Here is a 16,704-nt window from a genome sequence, read left to right as displayed (position 1 = left end):
TTTTAAATGTATTTATAATGTACTCAAATATAACATTAACTGAATATAATATTTAAACTAATAATTGTCATAGTAATAGGATATTATTATTATGTACATATGAACATTTCTATGAAACTTTTGCTTTATGTGAAAAATATAGTTTAATGTATTTTGTGATGCCAAGTGGAGTTCAGTTTTGGGGCGCCAGAAATATCTCATCAGATGAAGAAATGGAAATCTAATCACGGCCTTTCATTGGCCAGTGTAAGAGATCACTTTACATATTCTTTCATCCGAAACATATTCAAATTAATATTAGAAGTTTAAAAAAACAACATTAAAAAATATATTCTTATTTATCCGTTTTTTGTTTCCTGTAAAACTTGACACTAGGTTTTTAAAAAAAATTATTATTAATTTTGATTTTCAAGTAGGTAAATGTAAATATGGAAGATCTCTGCCACTGTGCATTATAATAAAAAATAATATTTTTGATCATTGTCCTTTGAATTGGATTAAAAGACTAACATTGATAGCTGTGTCTTCTCTTATTTTCCAGTCAATGTGGGCACAGTAAATCAAGAACTTTTTTGTGAAAAGTGATAATTTCATACAGGCTATTAAAAAAAAAAAGTCCAGTAATATAATCACAGTAACATTTAATTACTAAATAATATATTTGACTTGCTAACTTCATAAATTTGAAGTTGAAAAAAAACATCATGATTAATTATGAACTATTTACGTAGGAGTAAGTCGTAAAATAATTATTTATACTAAGTTCTGCTTTCTAATGGTGCTGACACTTTTAATATAAATAAATATGTGCATGTCTTTCATAATTTAAATTTGATATTGAACAGCAAATTTATAACCTGTCAGCACACTACGATAAAAAAATATACAATATAGAAAATAATTATCTTATAACTAATAATTATATTATTTTCTACAACATCACAAAAGTTTAAAATACTATCAAAAATAAATTATTCATTACAGAAAAAAAAAAACTATTGGCATGAATTGTCACATTAGCGATACTTGGCTCGAAATTATTTAGTAATCTGTCAATATTTGAGGGGGAATTTTTAATTTTTTAAACATTGAAATAAATGTTTGTTTTTCATACTTAAAACATTTTAATAATGTTTTGAGTACGTCCAAATGTTTGTAGACAGGCTGAATTTGGCTAATTGCTGATCATAAGCCTGTAAATGCGTAGACTTCCGTATTCCCTTCTCAAAAATGTTTACCCTCTCTGGCAACAAATTTAGATTAAAAAATTTCTTTCACAAATTGAAAATAAATATTTTTCATCGAATATATTTTATATTTTTGTAAAACCAGCCACATCCAATTAAATCCAACAATGTGTAGAATATTTTGGACAAGTTAGATAATTGGCCCCTTGTTTGCTTAAAGCACAGGTGACATATCTAGTATCTCTACGCCAAGTCAGTTAAACACAAAACTTTTATCCCTAATTGATTGTAAATATTCAGGGATCAAATTTCTCAAAATAAAATTAACAAACACAGTTAACATTTCTCGGGGCAAGTTAAACAAAACTGTGTTTACATGCGAATAACGGTCTGAGCTTTTGTCGGGGCTTACATATTAACATGCAAATGGCGTGGATCGGGTTAAAATGTGTTTAATGATCTTATACACTTTAAAGATTGTAGGGTTCTTGACCAAATTTGAACTTTTCAGGAATCAATATGTTTTATTATAGACTGTTTGAAGTATAAAAATGACAACTAAGAAGGTATGATGAGTATTTTTATTTCCTGGCTGATAAATATTTGTATTTTTTTGTTTTGATTTTTTTTCAAAAGTGACTAGGGTAGGTGCTATAGTGATTGAACGTGCTATAGTAATTGGACACTTTAAACCTAATGGTAAAAAATTAGTAAAGGTAAGAATTTATCTCCACCATAAAATGGACACTTTTTTGTGTCTTAAAATGAATGCAATACATTGATTTATTTTTGACCATTAGGTTTAGAATATCCAATTACTGTAGTGTCCAATTTCTATAGTACTGACCATAATTCCTGGAAATAGCAATATAGTTTGAAAAATAACCGATTTTTAAACTACAAAATCACCCAAAATTAGTGGGTTTTTGCAAAAATTCAATATATCAACATGTTTTGTCTTCCCAAATTTATATCTGATATAAAATTCGATTTTCTATATTTTGGAAATAGTCGAAATTGGAAAAGAACCTCAGAATTTAAAGTGTTTTGTTGTTTAATATAATACTCATATTAAAAAGTTTTTGCCTATAAATTGGGCAATAGAGGATGCGTGTATTCAAATTTAAAATGTTATGTCTATTTAAATAATGATGGATTACAGTGAAAAGTTTGATTTAAAATGGATATGGCTTGTATTGCAAATACAGTCTACATAAATACTATAAATGAATTCAAACGTAATATAATAATTTAATTTTAATAAATAGAGGGTAAATAATTTGACATGATTATAGCTTGGTAAACTATCGGCACAATAATATTTACCCATATACAGTTGGACATCTCAACACCTACTAAAACAGTTATGTTTGTTCTCTCTCGTGACTAGACTAGAGTAAGAATGTAAATGGCGCCCTCACTTACTGGCCTTGTTGAGTTTGTTCTTGTCAAATGAACAGATAGAGTCTAGAAATGCGGTTCGGCTCGAGTTGGTGGGAACTCTCAGCACGGGAGATTCATCAGCTAAAAAAAAATTGAAGTTGAAAAACACCAAAGCACCTAATTTATAAATATTTGTGGTAGGTGCATGTGGATATGTCGCCGACAAATATATAAATCAGCCATTCAATGGGACAGCTAGGCTGTTCATTCAATGCCAGCATTCAATTTAGTAGCTAGACCGTTCGCTGAATGAATTAAGATGGTTGAAAGCCTGCGCTTTGGAAACGGCCGAACCATAAGCCCCGGGGTTAGGTTAGTATAGGTTGGGTTTTTTTCACTGAAATAAAAAACCTAATATTTTTTATTATTAAACTTAACTTAACCTAACCTATCCTAACCTAACCTAACTTTACATAACAAAATAAATTAAAAAATAAAATAATTATTGTTGTTGTATTAAAATTAAAGAGGCTAAGCAACATTCAGCCCTTCCGGTAAACGCTGTTTAAGGCATTTTAGCTAAGTGTCCGTTAGCCATTCAATTGAATGCCGGAATTTAATGAACAGCCTAGCCGCCCAACTGAGCGGCTGATTTAACTATTTGGCGGTGACAGATATACAATGTAATTACAAATATAAGTATGTACATAAATATTTAAGTATATAATATATGTTTATAATCTCAGAGTAATAACACGCTACAGCTATAGAGATGCCATTTTGCTCTATTGCATAGAACAAAAGTGTTGCAACTTTCTTCTCTACCCGAGTAGCTACGGCCTATTGTTTTGCTGTAAACTATAGCTAACTTTGTGATTGATAATCCTAGAATGATTTTTGTCCATACGGACGGCTCTATACCGGCAGCGCTTAGTGTATAATTAGTAGTATTATAAAGTGCTTTTACTCATTGGAACAAGTAATAATTAGTTTATAAATAGGGAGACTGACTTATTTGTGGAGGAGTTGGGCTTGAAGCCGTACTGAGGGTACTCGCCACACTTCCCGAGCGTTCACTCGGACCACTCATGCTCATGGGAGACAACCCATTCTGAGTGAATCCATTTAGTGAGGGATGGCTGTTTGATATTGCATTCTCCTTGTTTTTCTGAAAAATATCAATGTACACATTAAAATCATATATTTTTCATCGCTATTGATTAAAGGGTGACAAGATTTCCTCGAAGTACATATTTCATAAGTGGATCTGTTTTTATTTAAAAAATAATGAAGGTGGCATAAAATAAATATCTGAGAGTATATGTAATGAAAAATGACAGCTTTCAAAAAGTTTATGGATGCGAATCGTGGCACCTCATTAGGGCCATAAACAGCAAAATACTGAGTTTTGAGAATGTCTTCAGAAGAACCTTATGAGGAATAAAGAAGTAAGATAATGGATGCAGCAACTTTCAGTGACAAACAAAGGCGATACGTCTGGCTGGGACATATACTGCGGGCTCTTTTGAGAGCCTTAACCACGTTTCTTCCTTAAAATCAGGTTCTGGACATTCTGGACACGACTACTGCTGACCGTTCGTCAGCAGTTCATATCAAACTACGAGTAGTCTGATGGGAGAACGGATACGATATGATGAAAATAAATATTTTGGATAAACAAAAACAAAAGTTACGATGATTTTTCACAAACATAAATATGCGGTCAAAACTGATTCCAACTAAATAATCCTACTGATATTATACTTATTCATTGTAAATTATTAGGCATTTGGGTTGTGAGTGCAAATATTGGTAAAATAGAGCCAATTTTATATACTTAAGAGAAAAAAATATACATGAAAATACAAAATTATCATGGCATACATACAGATTTTCGTTTCCTCTTTCGTAATTCTTCTTCTGATGATAAAATTTCTTGTATCCTGAACTGACGGCGTTCACCTCGAACCTACAAATATATGATTTTTTTATTTAAATTTTTTTTTTTTAATTAAAAAAAAAAACATTTCGTTATCCAAGTGACTTGCTCTTCAAAGAATTCAGAGTACTGAATAATTTTCAACAGTATATATTGAGAACGGTAGTGGTTACACACATAAATAGAGACATTTACCCAAGCGTCAACCACAACTATAATACAAGATACTCTAATAGGGATCTGGTACTAAGTGAAGGGGTCAACACTGTTCTGGCATCGAGACAACACTATTACGTAGGCAAAAAGGTCCATAACCTTTTGCCAGAATCGTGGAAAGACGGGAGTGTTGTCAAGTTACGGAAGGTGTTGACCTCGCTCTTTCATGACATTGGTCGTAGGGAGTCAGAAAAGTTGATGCATGCCACGGATTGGAGATTCTTACTGGATGTCGAAAATAAAATATAAAAATTAAGGAATAATTTTTTTTAAATATATTTATAGATGACAACCATGAAGTTTCGCATAAATAAATTGTCTATGTTTTTATGAATATGTGTATGTGTATGCGCATGGGTGTATATACGTGTGTGTGTATGTACATGTGTATGTGTGTATATATGTGTATGTCTGTATGTATATGTATCAAAATGTGTATACAAATAAGTTTATATTTTGTTTGTCTGTGCTCTATATTAATTTGTTAACTATTATAATATATTAAAATGTAATTGCCTAGCTTGGAACGGGAGGTATGTACCCTTGTTAGCTGGGCAAAGTGAACATGGAATTGTATTTTGATAAAGAGTGTAAATAAATAAATATAAAGAATAAACTTTCTATTTCTACTTTATGTGTCTTTATTTTTAATAAATATATGTATATTTCTACACCATTGACTTCATAACGTATTCTAGATTAAGTATATCCACGCCCAGGCCATGCCTATGTGGGATTTTTTGTTTTAATAAATATAGTGATATTAATAAGAAAATGCACTAAAATGTAAACAAAAATTGTAAAATAAATAAAACATATTAATAAATAAATAATGAGTTGGAGAAAGGATAGAAAGAATATCAAATAACAGTCACACAAACTTTTCAATCACTCTTTATGTTTGTTTTTATAAAATGATGTTTCCACAAGTTTTGTTTTTAGAATATAAACTGTAATTTGTCAAGTTGTTGTGAAACTCTTTAGAGCACTTTATGTTCCTCGCCATATTTTTTGTCTATTCTTATTTTTCTAGCACCATGCTTTATTTCAAAGCATTTTTATTATTACTAGTGTAGGGATTTGTACCCTACCGAGTAAAATAATACTTGTTAAAAACATAAGTGAAGTTGAAAACACATATTGGACAGAGATGAGGAAGATCTGGAGATATTTATTTTTATGTATCGCATTATCAGCACTATGATTTTTTAAAAGTTTTGTATATTTCAAATTACTTCGCATGTGATGTCTCAAGTTCTCTTCCCCTTCTTGATGAGTTCTGCTGATTGGTCAGCTGACCTACTGTAAACCGGAAATCTATCACAGATCTCTTATCATTGGTTAATTCGGAAGAACTAGTGATGTCACGCAAAGTAGTTCGTTTTTATTAAAATAATTTAATTTATTTTTCATTTTTGAGAGACTTCGCTGTACAATTTAATGCTCTAATTTTTACTGTTAATTGTTTTATTCGATTTCCCGTAGGGCTGAGTTTTCTCATTGTGAACACGGGGAGATGAGGCAAAGCGCTTGTTGCATAAAATGTTTTTCTTGAGTAACTGAACACTGAACTACGTGTTGTAACTGACTGTATGAATGTAAATAAGACTAACTGAACTAAGTACCGACTTATATACTATTGTCCATATCATCTCTTCACTTCCTAGTGGGGAATTGAGTTCGTCTGCTATTTCCTTGGTTGCCAGCAGTTTGATATCCGAGCTTGTCAGTGATTTGGATGTTTTCATACGGAAATGCACAGTTCACCCTCAGCACTGTCTTCCGGGTGATCATAGGTTAGATGATAGTGAGCATTGTTTTAAAGGGTGAATTTGAAGTCCCGCACTAGGATTCTGAAAAATCTTCTTCAACTGTCTGTAGTTAACTGTCTGTTATTCGTCTTCAACTATTATTAATTAATTATTAGTCTTCAACTGTCTGTTATTACAGGATTATTCTCTCAAGCTATCTCTCCTGCGTTTTAAGGGTCTGCCTGGTGGACATGGTCCATATGGTATTCCATGCAGAACTATGTACAGAATTCTTGTAGAATTTATTTTCTGTGCATGTTGTTACCAGTATAGCCGAAGCTGTTGTCCCCATCTGATCACATCTTAAACCTCACATACCTCTCGGATTGTGGTATGAGGTTCAAGGTGTAGTTAGATGAGGCGACAGCGTCTGAAAAATCGTATACTATAAATTGTGCTTCCAGACTTTAACCATGGATAACTTACATGGAGCATTTATTTGTAATAAAATACCTCAACGGAACTTTATAAGAGTGATTCTATGCAATATTAATTTAATTTTTAATTAAAATGTACGTAAAACATTTATAAAAAAAGTTATTTGGTCATTACATGCTAAGGATTTATTGAAATGATTATAAGGTTTTAAAATATGAATAATTACCTGTTTTTGATCCAATTTCAGTCTAGTTTCAATACACGTCACTGTACGTTTAAGGTGCTCTTTTGTCTGAACAGAAAATTTAAGGTGGCAGTTTTTTAATACTTCGGGGTTTTCTCTATTTACACTCACAGAAGAACATGAAAACAGCGGGTGCAACAATAGTGTCTCAATACTCGGGAGACCGTGCTTACAAGCGGGAGGTGACAGAACCAGTTGCAGGAGAGAAACTGAAAATTTACTTCATCATTAATCTGATTAAAAATGTTAATTAAATAATAATATTATTGTTAGGTTGTATTAATTACTCCTTTTTTTCAAAAATATTTATGTACACTGGACATAAACAAATTAAATTTATTACAAAAATAAAAACACTTTGTTATTAATCACTTATTAACCCTTCAAGGTTGAGGATTTTCGTCTTTTATGAATTATTTTTAATTCTTGCATTTTTTTGTCTTAGCTTAAATTTTATTTAGTTGTATTTTATTTGATTAGTACCTGTATTTTTTATAAGAAATTATATTTCCCATTGTTAGAATGGACTGCATAAGTACGTCAATTAAATAAATAAATTACTAGAAAATTCACCAAGAATTCCACACAGTGTTTACTCAATTGTGGTGCACCGTATACTAAAAACAAATCTTTCGGGCTGAAATATTGAAAACGCAAACCTATTAACTTAAAAACAAGAGTAAGGATAGTGTTCCGCGACAGTGTCCACTGTGACCATATGGTCATGCTCATACTTAAAAGGTTATTTGTTTTATTACTGACCAGTTTCAAGTTTAGTTTTTATTGAGAATTTTTCGAAAAAGCTGCTCGAAACCGGTTGGTAATTAAATAATCAATAAGCGGTTAAAAACAAAGCGTTTTTATTTTTATTATTTATGTATTTTTTAAAAAAAAGAGAAATACAGGAGTTCTTATTATTTGCTCGAATATTTAAATTTTCAGACTATTTCCTAAAAGTTTTAAATAACTTGTGCTGGAAAAATTAAAGAGTTGTGGTAGAGTAGGATTTGAATCTCAGACCTTTGACCCGTAAGTCCACAATACTACCATGGGACCACAACACAACCCGGTTCAAAATGAATAACCACAAGGTTAGTGCTTCAAATACGAATTTTATTTTTGAGAGTTCCGAAACTTTGATCGGTTACTACAAAAACTTATTTTGAAATATTGTTCATTTCCACAATAATAATCATATTTTATCTACATAATGTCTGCCTATTTACATTTCAAAATAATACATCGATGTACATACATGTTGAAATTTACTCTCTTTTAGACAAGCTTTCATATTTGAAGATTAAGTTTTATAATAATTTACACATTATTTTCCTAATACAGCTTAGCTGAATAGTATACACACTTATAATAAAATAGTTTTATTTTTATTTTACTCACCTAACTCAGGAGATGAATGTAGTGAGAAATCATTACAAGTGGACGTGATTAAAGCTTCACCAAATGCCATTTCATAAATTGTATGGCCAAAGGAATAAACATCAACAGCTTCCATATTATTAATCTTTTTATGTTCAAGAATAAATTCTCTATAGTAAAATGGCACTCCCAGCAAACTATTCTCAATTTCCATCAAGAGCACGCGCTGGTTTTCAATTGCAATATTTCCGGTATGTAAATGACCTGGAAAAAGTTTTGTTAATATTTTGCAGTAAAAAATTAAAATAAAAAAAAATTTTATTTTAATTTAGCTAATACCTATTGAATTTTGGTGAGTTGGGTAAAATTAGCAAGTTATTATCACTAAATATTACTTTGAAATTTTCAAATTAACAGAAAAGAATGAAAAGATTGAGACCAATGATCGGTCCATGGGATTACAAGACTTTTATGATAAACTTGATTTAGGTAAATAGATAAGAGTCATTGAGGAAGGTCTACAACTTTTAATGGATTGGTTTTCAACAGAATGTCTAAAAATTCAATGGAAACTAGCTTAAAAAAAAACATTGTTGTAAGACAAAACAAGATGAGAGGCCAGAATTAAAGTTGTTGGTCAAATACTACAGGTCTGTTCAAAGTTTTGTTACCTCATACTTAACCGCATACTTAACTCATTTTTTAAATTTCAGTGACATGTACCTCTTTACCCAAATGCCACAGAATTGATAAATACTTATATGTTTATAATTAAAAGGTGAAGTGTTAAATAAGATGGGAAAAAACTTACCATAAGGCAATCCTCTATCTTGTAAATATTTTAAAGCTAACAGTATTTGGTATCCATAATGAGCCACTTGTCCTATAGTGAATGGTTTTCTAAACTTTGGATTGGCATATTTGGCTAAATAAGTATTCCCGTACTGAGAGTTATACAAGTGGTCTTTGATAGATCCACTACAGTGTGATTTCCTTATGACATAAGCTCCTGTTTCTAGGCTATGCATGAATACTATTTTATCAATATAGGGGTGCTGAAATACGAAAAATATTAAAAAATAATTAGATAAATCCAATCAATTTATTTCCGGACATTTTATACATTATTTCTTCAAGCGAACACATTGATTTAGCATTTACATTATTTTGGTGAAAGCAATTTTTTACTCTGCAAAGGGGGAAAAAATATTTATTTTCTATACATATTTACATACTCACTAGTCAAAATTTGCAATTTTTTTTAATATTAAAAATACAGAGAGTTAGGTATATCAATAAACAAGATTGCTTTTTATTCACATCACTGAGCGGCACAGCACAGCGCGTCGCGGCAACATGAAATATTATTATTTTGACTCTTGGAATGCGCGTCACTCCATGAAAAAAAAAATGTAGCTAAAGTGCAGCGACACTGTAGTGTGGTTTGACCTTAAACTAGAGATAGAAAACTAAAAATGCAAGTGGTGTTACTGTTACAAATTTTATTATTGTAGTTAGATAAATTTATTTTTTATTAAAAACTAAAAGATTTAATTGCAATGATAATTAATATACAGTAGGCATGATAAAAAAAATAAAAAAACAGATGTTGCATTAAAGAGACTTATACCTTTTTATAAGTTCATCGCTGACTTACCTCTAAATTCATCAGACTTTTAAATGCAATTTGCAAATCTCTTTCAGCTAAAACTTTATCCGGTCCATAAGTTAACCACGCCATCATATAATTCTCTCCTTTCGCTTGACCTCGATTTACCTAAGCAATAACAACATTTTCACATTTACAGTATTAATAAATTAACAGTTTAACAATTTTATTTTAATGAAAACCTAGAGAAAATCAAAATAATAATAATAAGTAAAATGCGTTTTATGTTTTACCACTTTTAATTTAGAATTTTTACCAGTGACCGGGTTTCGGAGATGCGGGCATTGTGAGTTAAAATAAACTCAAAACACGGTCGCTGGTGAAGAATACTAAATTAAAAGTGGTCAAAACTACAAAACTTTTTTTTACTTATTATAATTAAAATGTAGTTCTACCAAGAAATGTCAGAAAAGAAACTCAATCTTAAATAATGGCTTCAGACTTAATGGGGGGTCATATGCAATTTGAAAATGTATTTGACCATTTATTCTGGGTCGTAATATGGAAAGTAAAATGATCAGCCTTACGCTTCAGATGTCGATTCCAGAAACAATAAAATATTGCAGAGTTTACATCTTTTATCTCTCATTGAATACATAATTGTTATTTTCTTAGGTTAACCTTTTCTTTTATTTCTTTCTTATTTTATTTACATTTTTAAGATCTTAATTTTAATAGGTACTTTTAATTTTCTTATTATTTCTATTTTTTTTTTATATGAATTGAAATTTTAGATTTACTTTGTTTTATTTTTTATCTTGTTTTGATAATATTTGTGTTTATATTTCTTTCCTATATTTAAGAATAGCTTCTTTAATTTTGATTGTATTATTTAACTCTATTTTCTTACTTTTCGAAAAATATTTCTTTAAATCATTTTTATTTGGTTTTGTTGAGTTTTTTCTTCTTAACAATATATTTTTCAAAGCATCAAAAACAAAATAATATATTTTCATTGTTTTATACGTATACAGTATTATGTCTGTACTCTTTTATTTGATTATTAATTAAAACTAATGTCTGAGCACCCGATGACAAACTATTATTGAATAGTTTATCGGGACAAAATATATTTTAATTCCTTTTTTTCTTTATAATGTATTAATTTTGTAATAATGTGTATATTTTATTGAATAAAGACTATGAAAAGTAGAACCACCTTTAAATCCAGTATAGCTTGTCTAAATTTTAGCAGACAAGGTTTGGATTTAAACCTGTAGGAAGTTATTAAGATTAACAGAGAGGAAGAACATATTGTCGGGTTTCTGGAACAAGTAGGTTATTAACATTTTACTAGTTGTGAGATATTGCACTTTTGAAGTTTTAAGCTCACCACAAATCACCAATTCAAATTATATAATATTATTTTTTGTATTTATAAAATGACATATTTTTGTTTACTTTTTGAACAAAGGTTACTTGATGCCAGTTATGAAGCGATCTCATTTTATGAAAATTCGTAATAACCAACTTGTACCAGAAACTAGACAATATTATCAATAAAGGTTTCAGCTCTTTAACTTCAAAAAAATCAACAGTTGGAAGAATTTAAGAAATATGAATGTTCAAACATAGGCAGAATGGTGAATATCACACAGTGTGTAAAGTGGCCGCTTAAACCAGCAAATGACAGATTATAAGCCCTGTAAATGCCCGTACTTCCATATCCCCTTTTGTATAAAGTTTTCCATGTAATATATCGATTTTTATTTGGTTTTACCAAAAAATAATGTTTCCTGACTCTCCACCCTATGGTTGGCAATGGAGATTTCAGTTCAAAGTCTCCGTCCCCTCGCAATGCCATGGATACATTCTGCAAAGCCGTTTCTAGAAACATCATTAAAAAAATTAGTGTGTATTTACCGATATAAAATAAAATATGTATATCTATGTGAATTAATAGGTCGATGGTGCCCCCGTTATCATCATTATAAAATCTCGCAACTGATGCTTCATAAAATAAGTACCAGTTTTTAAATTTTATAGAAAATTCATAAAATTATAATTTTATTACCATTAAAACCCAGTGAGTAATTTTTAGGATCCAGAAATATTTTGAATGGTAAAGACGATGCCAGCATTTTGTTCTTCATAATCGCATCCAAATAAATCTACAACATAAAATACCAGTAAAACATTACCACTTTGATTTACAACAGATTTGATACATTTCTGAAAAGTGTTTAAAAAAAAATACAACCTAAGTAAAAAAAATACTAAGTACAATAATATAAAATATCTAGCCACTGACTGATGACGGTTATTGTTTTACTAATTGCATGTCATATTTAGCAACTATTGCTTTGTTATCAACAATTTGAAATAAAGAGATAGCAAACCACAATAATACAAACATTTTTTTTATATGAAATATTTTTGACTTCTTCGACTTTTGAAGAGTCCTTACTAGGGAAACCTGTTCTAAGGAGGACTGTACCAGTGTTCAAAATATTTTTTTTATAAACATATTTCACATTCAAATATATTTTTTTATTTCTTCTATCCTAATTTTCTTTAGCCAGATTTTGATTTCTCTTTTGAAATGTTGTTTGTTATCAGTTAATTTAATTTTATGTTTAGGCTGCTTCATGTTTACTGACTACAAGTTAGGTTCCGAAACTAAGGTTGAACAGAACACAAGATGGGTGCTTAATAGCTTAGTAGTAGGGTGCTGGTATATAAATTTATATCAGTTTTTTTTTTTAGATAAAAAGAAATACTTGCGTTCTTATGATTTACCCAAATATTTCATTTAAAGGCCCATTTTCATTGATTTGTAAATAATATCGGGAAATCAAGTTGGGGTAGAGTGGGATTTGAACCACGGAACTTTGATCCGTGAGTCCGAGACACTAGCCACGGGACCACAAACCAATTCAAAATATAAGTTATCAATTACTAGTTGAAAAACAGAAGAGATACATGAAACAATATATCTCTACAGTTTTTTCATAATTGCGGAGCAATCGAAGCATTTTTTCAACAATCATGATGTCATATTTCTGCGTAGCATCACATCTAATCATATTGAAAGTAATAATGCGAAAGAATTCCCAGAAGTATTCTTTTACTTGACAAAGATATACCTCCTTATGCTCCCAATGAAATAAGAATCTTTACGGGTGGTAGCCTGCTCGACGGCAAAGTGGGAGCGGCATTCGTTCCTTTTGAGAGTGATAAAGAATTGCTCGCTGAACTACTCGCAATACGAGAAGCTCTCGAATGGTTATTAAATAAACCACCAGAGAGATGGGTTATTGCAAAAATATTATCAGATTGTCGTTCGGGCGTTCAAGCTATAACTAATACTCGGTCGGTAAATCCATTAATTGTAGATATTCAGAGTAAAATTAAGCATCTAAAAATAAGAGGGATGATCATTCAAATATGCTGGATAAAAGGACATGCTGGTATCGTAGGAAATGAGAGAGCGGATGAACGAGCAAGAGCCGCAATTTGTAAAAGAACGGCACCTTTCTTCTCAGAATTTCCCCTTAGCTTTGCTAAACGCTGTATAAAACAAAATACGCAGCAGCGTTGGGAGGATCATTACCGCGCTTCTTCTACAGATAAAATCACTAAAATGTTTTTCCCAACGCTGGCTGATGCAGCAAACTTCCGTCATCATCACCAAAGTACTTTCGAAACGACCCAAATTTTTACCGGACACGGGAGCTATGAGAAGTTATCTATATAGGTTTAAATTAAGGGATGATGACTATTGTCCATGCGATGATATTTCTTCACAGAGTATCGAAGATCTGTTATTTCAGTGCCCATTTTTCAGTTTACAACGCCATAATCTTGAAGCAGAATGCAGGAAAGATGGAATATGCTTAACAGATCCACACTGTAGTTAAAAGTAGTTATCACGCGCCATTGTTCTTGAACTTTGCAACAATGGTGATTGGACTCATAAAGGTAATAAACCAAAATCAGTGATAAAACATCCCATTTCCAAGACAAACAAAAACGATTTTTTGCGAGTACCTTAGCCTTGTACATGACACGTAAGACTACTAAATACAGGGGTCCAAATATATTTTTAAAAATTTAAAAAAATCATATTGAAAGTTTGTCTGTTAGAGAATGTTATTTTTGTAATGATGTAATAATGAAATACCAGCAATAAAATAAAACAAGTCTAAAAAAAAAAAATGTTTTAGTTTCATTTTATAATAAAAAATCTTTGGGCCAAACATTAATTAATAGTAAAGATCAGGTCGACAAATTTGAAAATAGCGGAATATACGAAGTAACGTGTACTTGTCCTGGTTCATATATAGGACAAAGCGGGAGAGCTATTAAATATAGAGTGAAAGAACATTTAGCTTCACATAGATTAAATAACGACTCTCAAACTATGCACCACATTTAAATGAATTTAAACATACTTTTGATAAAGAAAAAAACAAAAAAAATTTACATGTAGGACATAAAGATCAAAAGTTAGATAGATTAGAAATTTTAGAAATAAATAGGATAAAAAATAATAGCGATAGAATTTTAATAAATCAGCAGATAGAATTTAAAAACTCACCCTTATTAGCCCCCTTAGTTAGACCCTGTACATTGTAATAAAACAATAAATATTTTTCATAACATAGAATATCCTCTTAAAGTACACCGCCAACACGTGTTTCGATCATTTGTCTCACTCTGTTCCATTGCAATATTGCGTATTGTATTTTTTTCAACTTATTTTTAAATGTACCTAAACTTAAGATAATATTTAGTTTTATATAAATTATCCATACACTGTAAAATATTTACCAGTCTGAAGATGCCCATTAGACGGTGAAAGCGCTAATTGGTCAAAATAAATAAGTGGAAGTGTACCAAGTATTTTTTTCAAATTAATAACTTATATGTAAAAATAAGTTATTACATCATTACAATGGAATTCCATCAAGAATTGTCAATAAATAATTTAAATGAAATAATGTTATTTTTGTTTACTTGCAACTTTATTAATGTTTGTGTACATTTTGTTATTGATTTTCCTTTCTGGTTTTGTTTTTTAGAGGCTTATTATAATTTGCAAATGCATGTAACTTCTTTTCGGCCAATGTTTCAAAAAAGGATTCTTTGGTTTTTAAAAATGTATTTTTATTAGTTTCTGAATTCAAAATATTCAATAGTGTTATATTATAGAGGTGGGTACTATGATTGTGTATTAAATCTGATTTAATAAATCTAAACACCATTATACATTTATCACGAGTTTACATAACTAAACATTTTTTAGGAATTTACAGATAAATATTACAAACCATTATTATTCATCTATCTGTACACCATATTCTGAAATTCAAAACTGACAGGGAAATGGGTCTGGATACGATACCATATTTTAACACAATTCGATTTCAACATGCTTTGGTTTGATATTAGGTATAGGACCTGAAATATTCTAAAATAAAATAAAATAAAATATTTTGATTGTTAGCATAAATGTAGAAGCTTACTTGGAGAGCTATTTGGCGTTCTGCTATAAATCCTGGTTGCATGTTTCCTATAATTTTCTTGGGCGGAAGAGGTAAAGTAATATCGGCAAGCTGAAGGGCAGAATGGAGGCACGCGAAATCATTATATCGTCTAGAAACGAACCAAAAATTTTCTTTTGAGCAGCCCCTCTGCACTCTGATGGAATATTCCTGTAGAAGAACAATAATGAAAATATTAAAATGCTACATTATTCTACTGTTTTGAACTGAATAATTATTAAACAATCTCACGGTATGTTTATCAATATTGTGCGCATTTTCGATTGCACAAGTCAATTTTTCAGTATCATCCAAACTGATTTTATTTGAGATTTGTTTCTCGAAGATAGCCATGAGCCCCAAAGATTGAAATGCCAATCTGTTTTCATTTCAATGTTTCAAATATAAAATTAATTAATAATCACTTTCGATAACTTTCACTGTTTTTACGCCACTTGTTTTTGCACTTTTAAAGGGTATTTTATTTTGACATTGACAGCGTATTGACAGAAGCAACAACAGTAAAATAATCCATAGACCAAAATATTGCACGTTCTATTAATAGTACCTACTTAATTGAGAATCAAAATTATTATTTTTTGTCTCGTTTTCATCTCGTTTTTCCGTCGGCCTCGTGGTGTAATGGTCAACGCATCTGCCTAGCATGCACGTGGTCCCGAGTTCGATTCCCGACATGGTTGATATGATTTTTTTTATTTAAAATGGTGTTTTCACACTAAAATATTTCATAGTACACGGATTGGTACCCAAATCGCAAGACTGATTTCATCTTACCTTCGTGTAACAAAAAAAACAAGATACGCTGCGATTGGTGTATAAATGCAGTGCCTCTTTCTCCATTAGGTGCGGAAAGAGTATAGTGATGATGATGATGATTATATTTAGTATTTCTTACAACATATTATATTGATTCACAGTAAAAAAGACCCCAATTTCGGTCCAGCTGTATTTATTGGTGTTATTGTCTTATTTAAAAACTATGCGCTATTTTCA

At 30.5% G+C, this 16,704-nt stretch overlaps 1 protein-coding gene across 1 annotated transcript; it reads right to left on the bottom strand.

The window, feature by feature from the left end:
- Window positions 1-1,795: 1,795 nt before the first annotated feature.
- LOC148285592 (PX domain-containing protein kinase-like protein) lies at window positions 1,796-16,213 on the bottom strand. The gene is made up of 11 exons (XM_088243024.1): window positions 15,943-16,213; window positions 15,673-15,861; window positions 12,219-12,315; window positions 11,925-12,031; window positions 10,193-10,312; window positions 9,347-9,590; window positions 8,557-8,799; window positions 7,141-7,367; window positions 4,459-4,539; window positions 3,582-3,738; window positions 1,796-2,711 (listed from the first exon to the last, which is right to left on the bottom strand). Exons 1-11 carry the CDS (start codon window positions 16,042-16,044, stop codon window positions 2,605-2,607), a joined length of 1,674 nt encoding a protein of 557 aa, XP_088099150.1. The 5' UTR covers window positions 16,045-16,213; the 3' UTR covers window positions 1,796-2,604.
- Between the last annotated feature and the right edge of the window lie 491 nt (window positions 16,214-16,704).

Source organism: Micrasema longulum, unplaced genomic scaffold, assembly GCF_059751315.1.
Source record: "Micrasema longulum isolate JH-2025_06_02 unplaced genomic scaffold, ASM5975131v1 h1tg000020l, whole genome shotgun sequence".
In the NCBI taxonomy this organism is placed as follows: Eukaryota; Metazoa; Arthropoda; class Insecta; order Trichoptera; family Brachycentridae; genus Micrasema; species Micrasema longulum.
The sequence above is the reverse complement of the archived record's forward strand: the minus strand, read 5'-3'. Positions and strand labels throughout refer to the sequence as shown.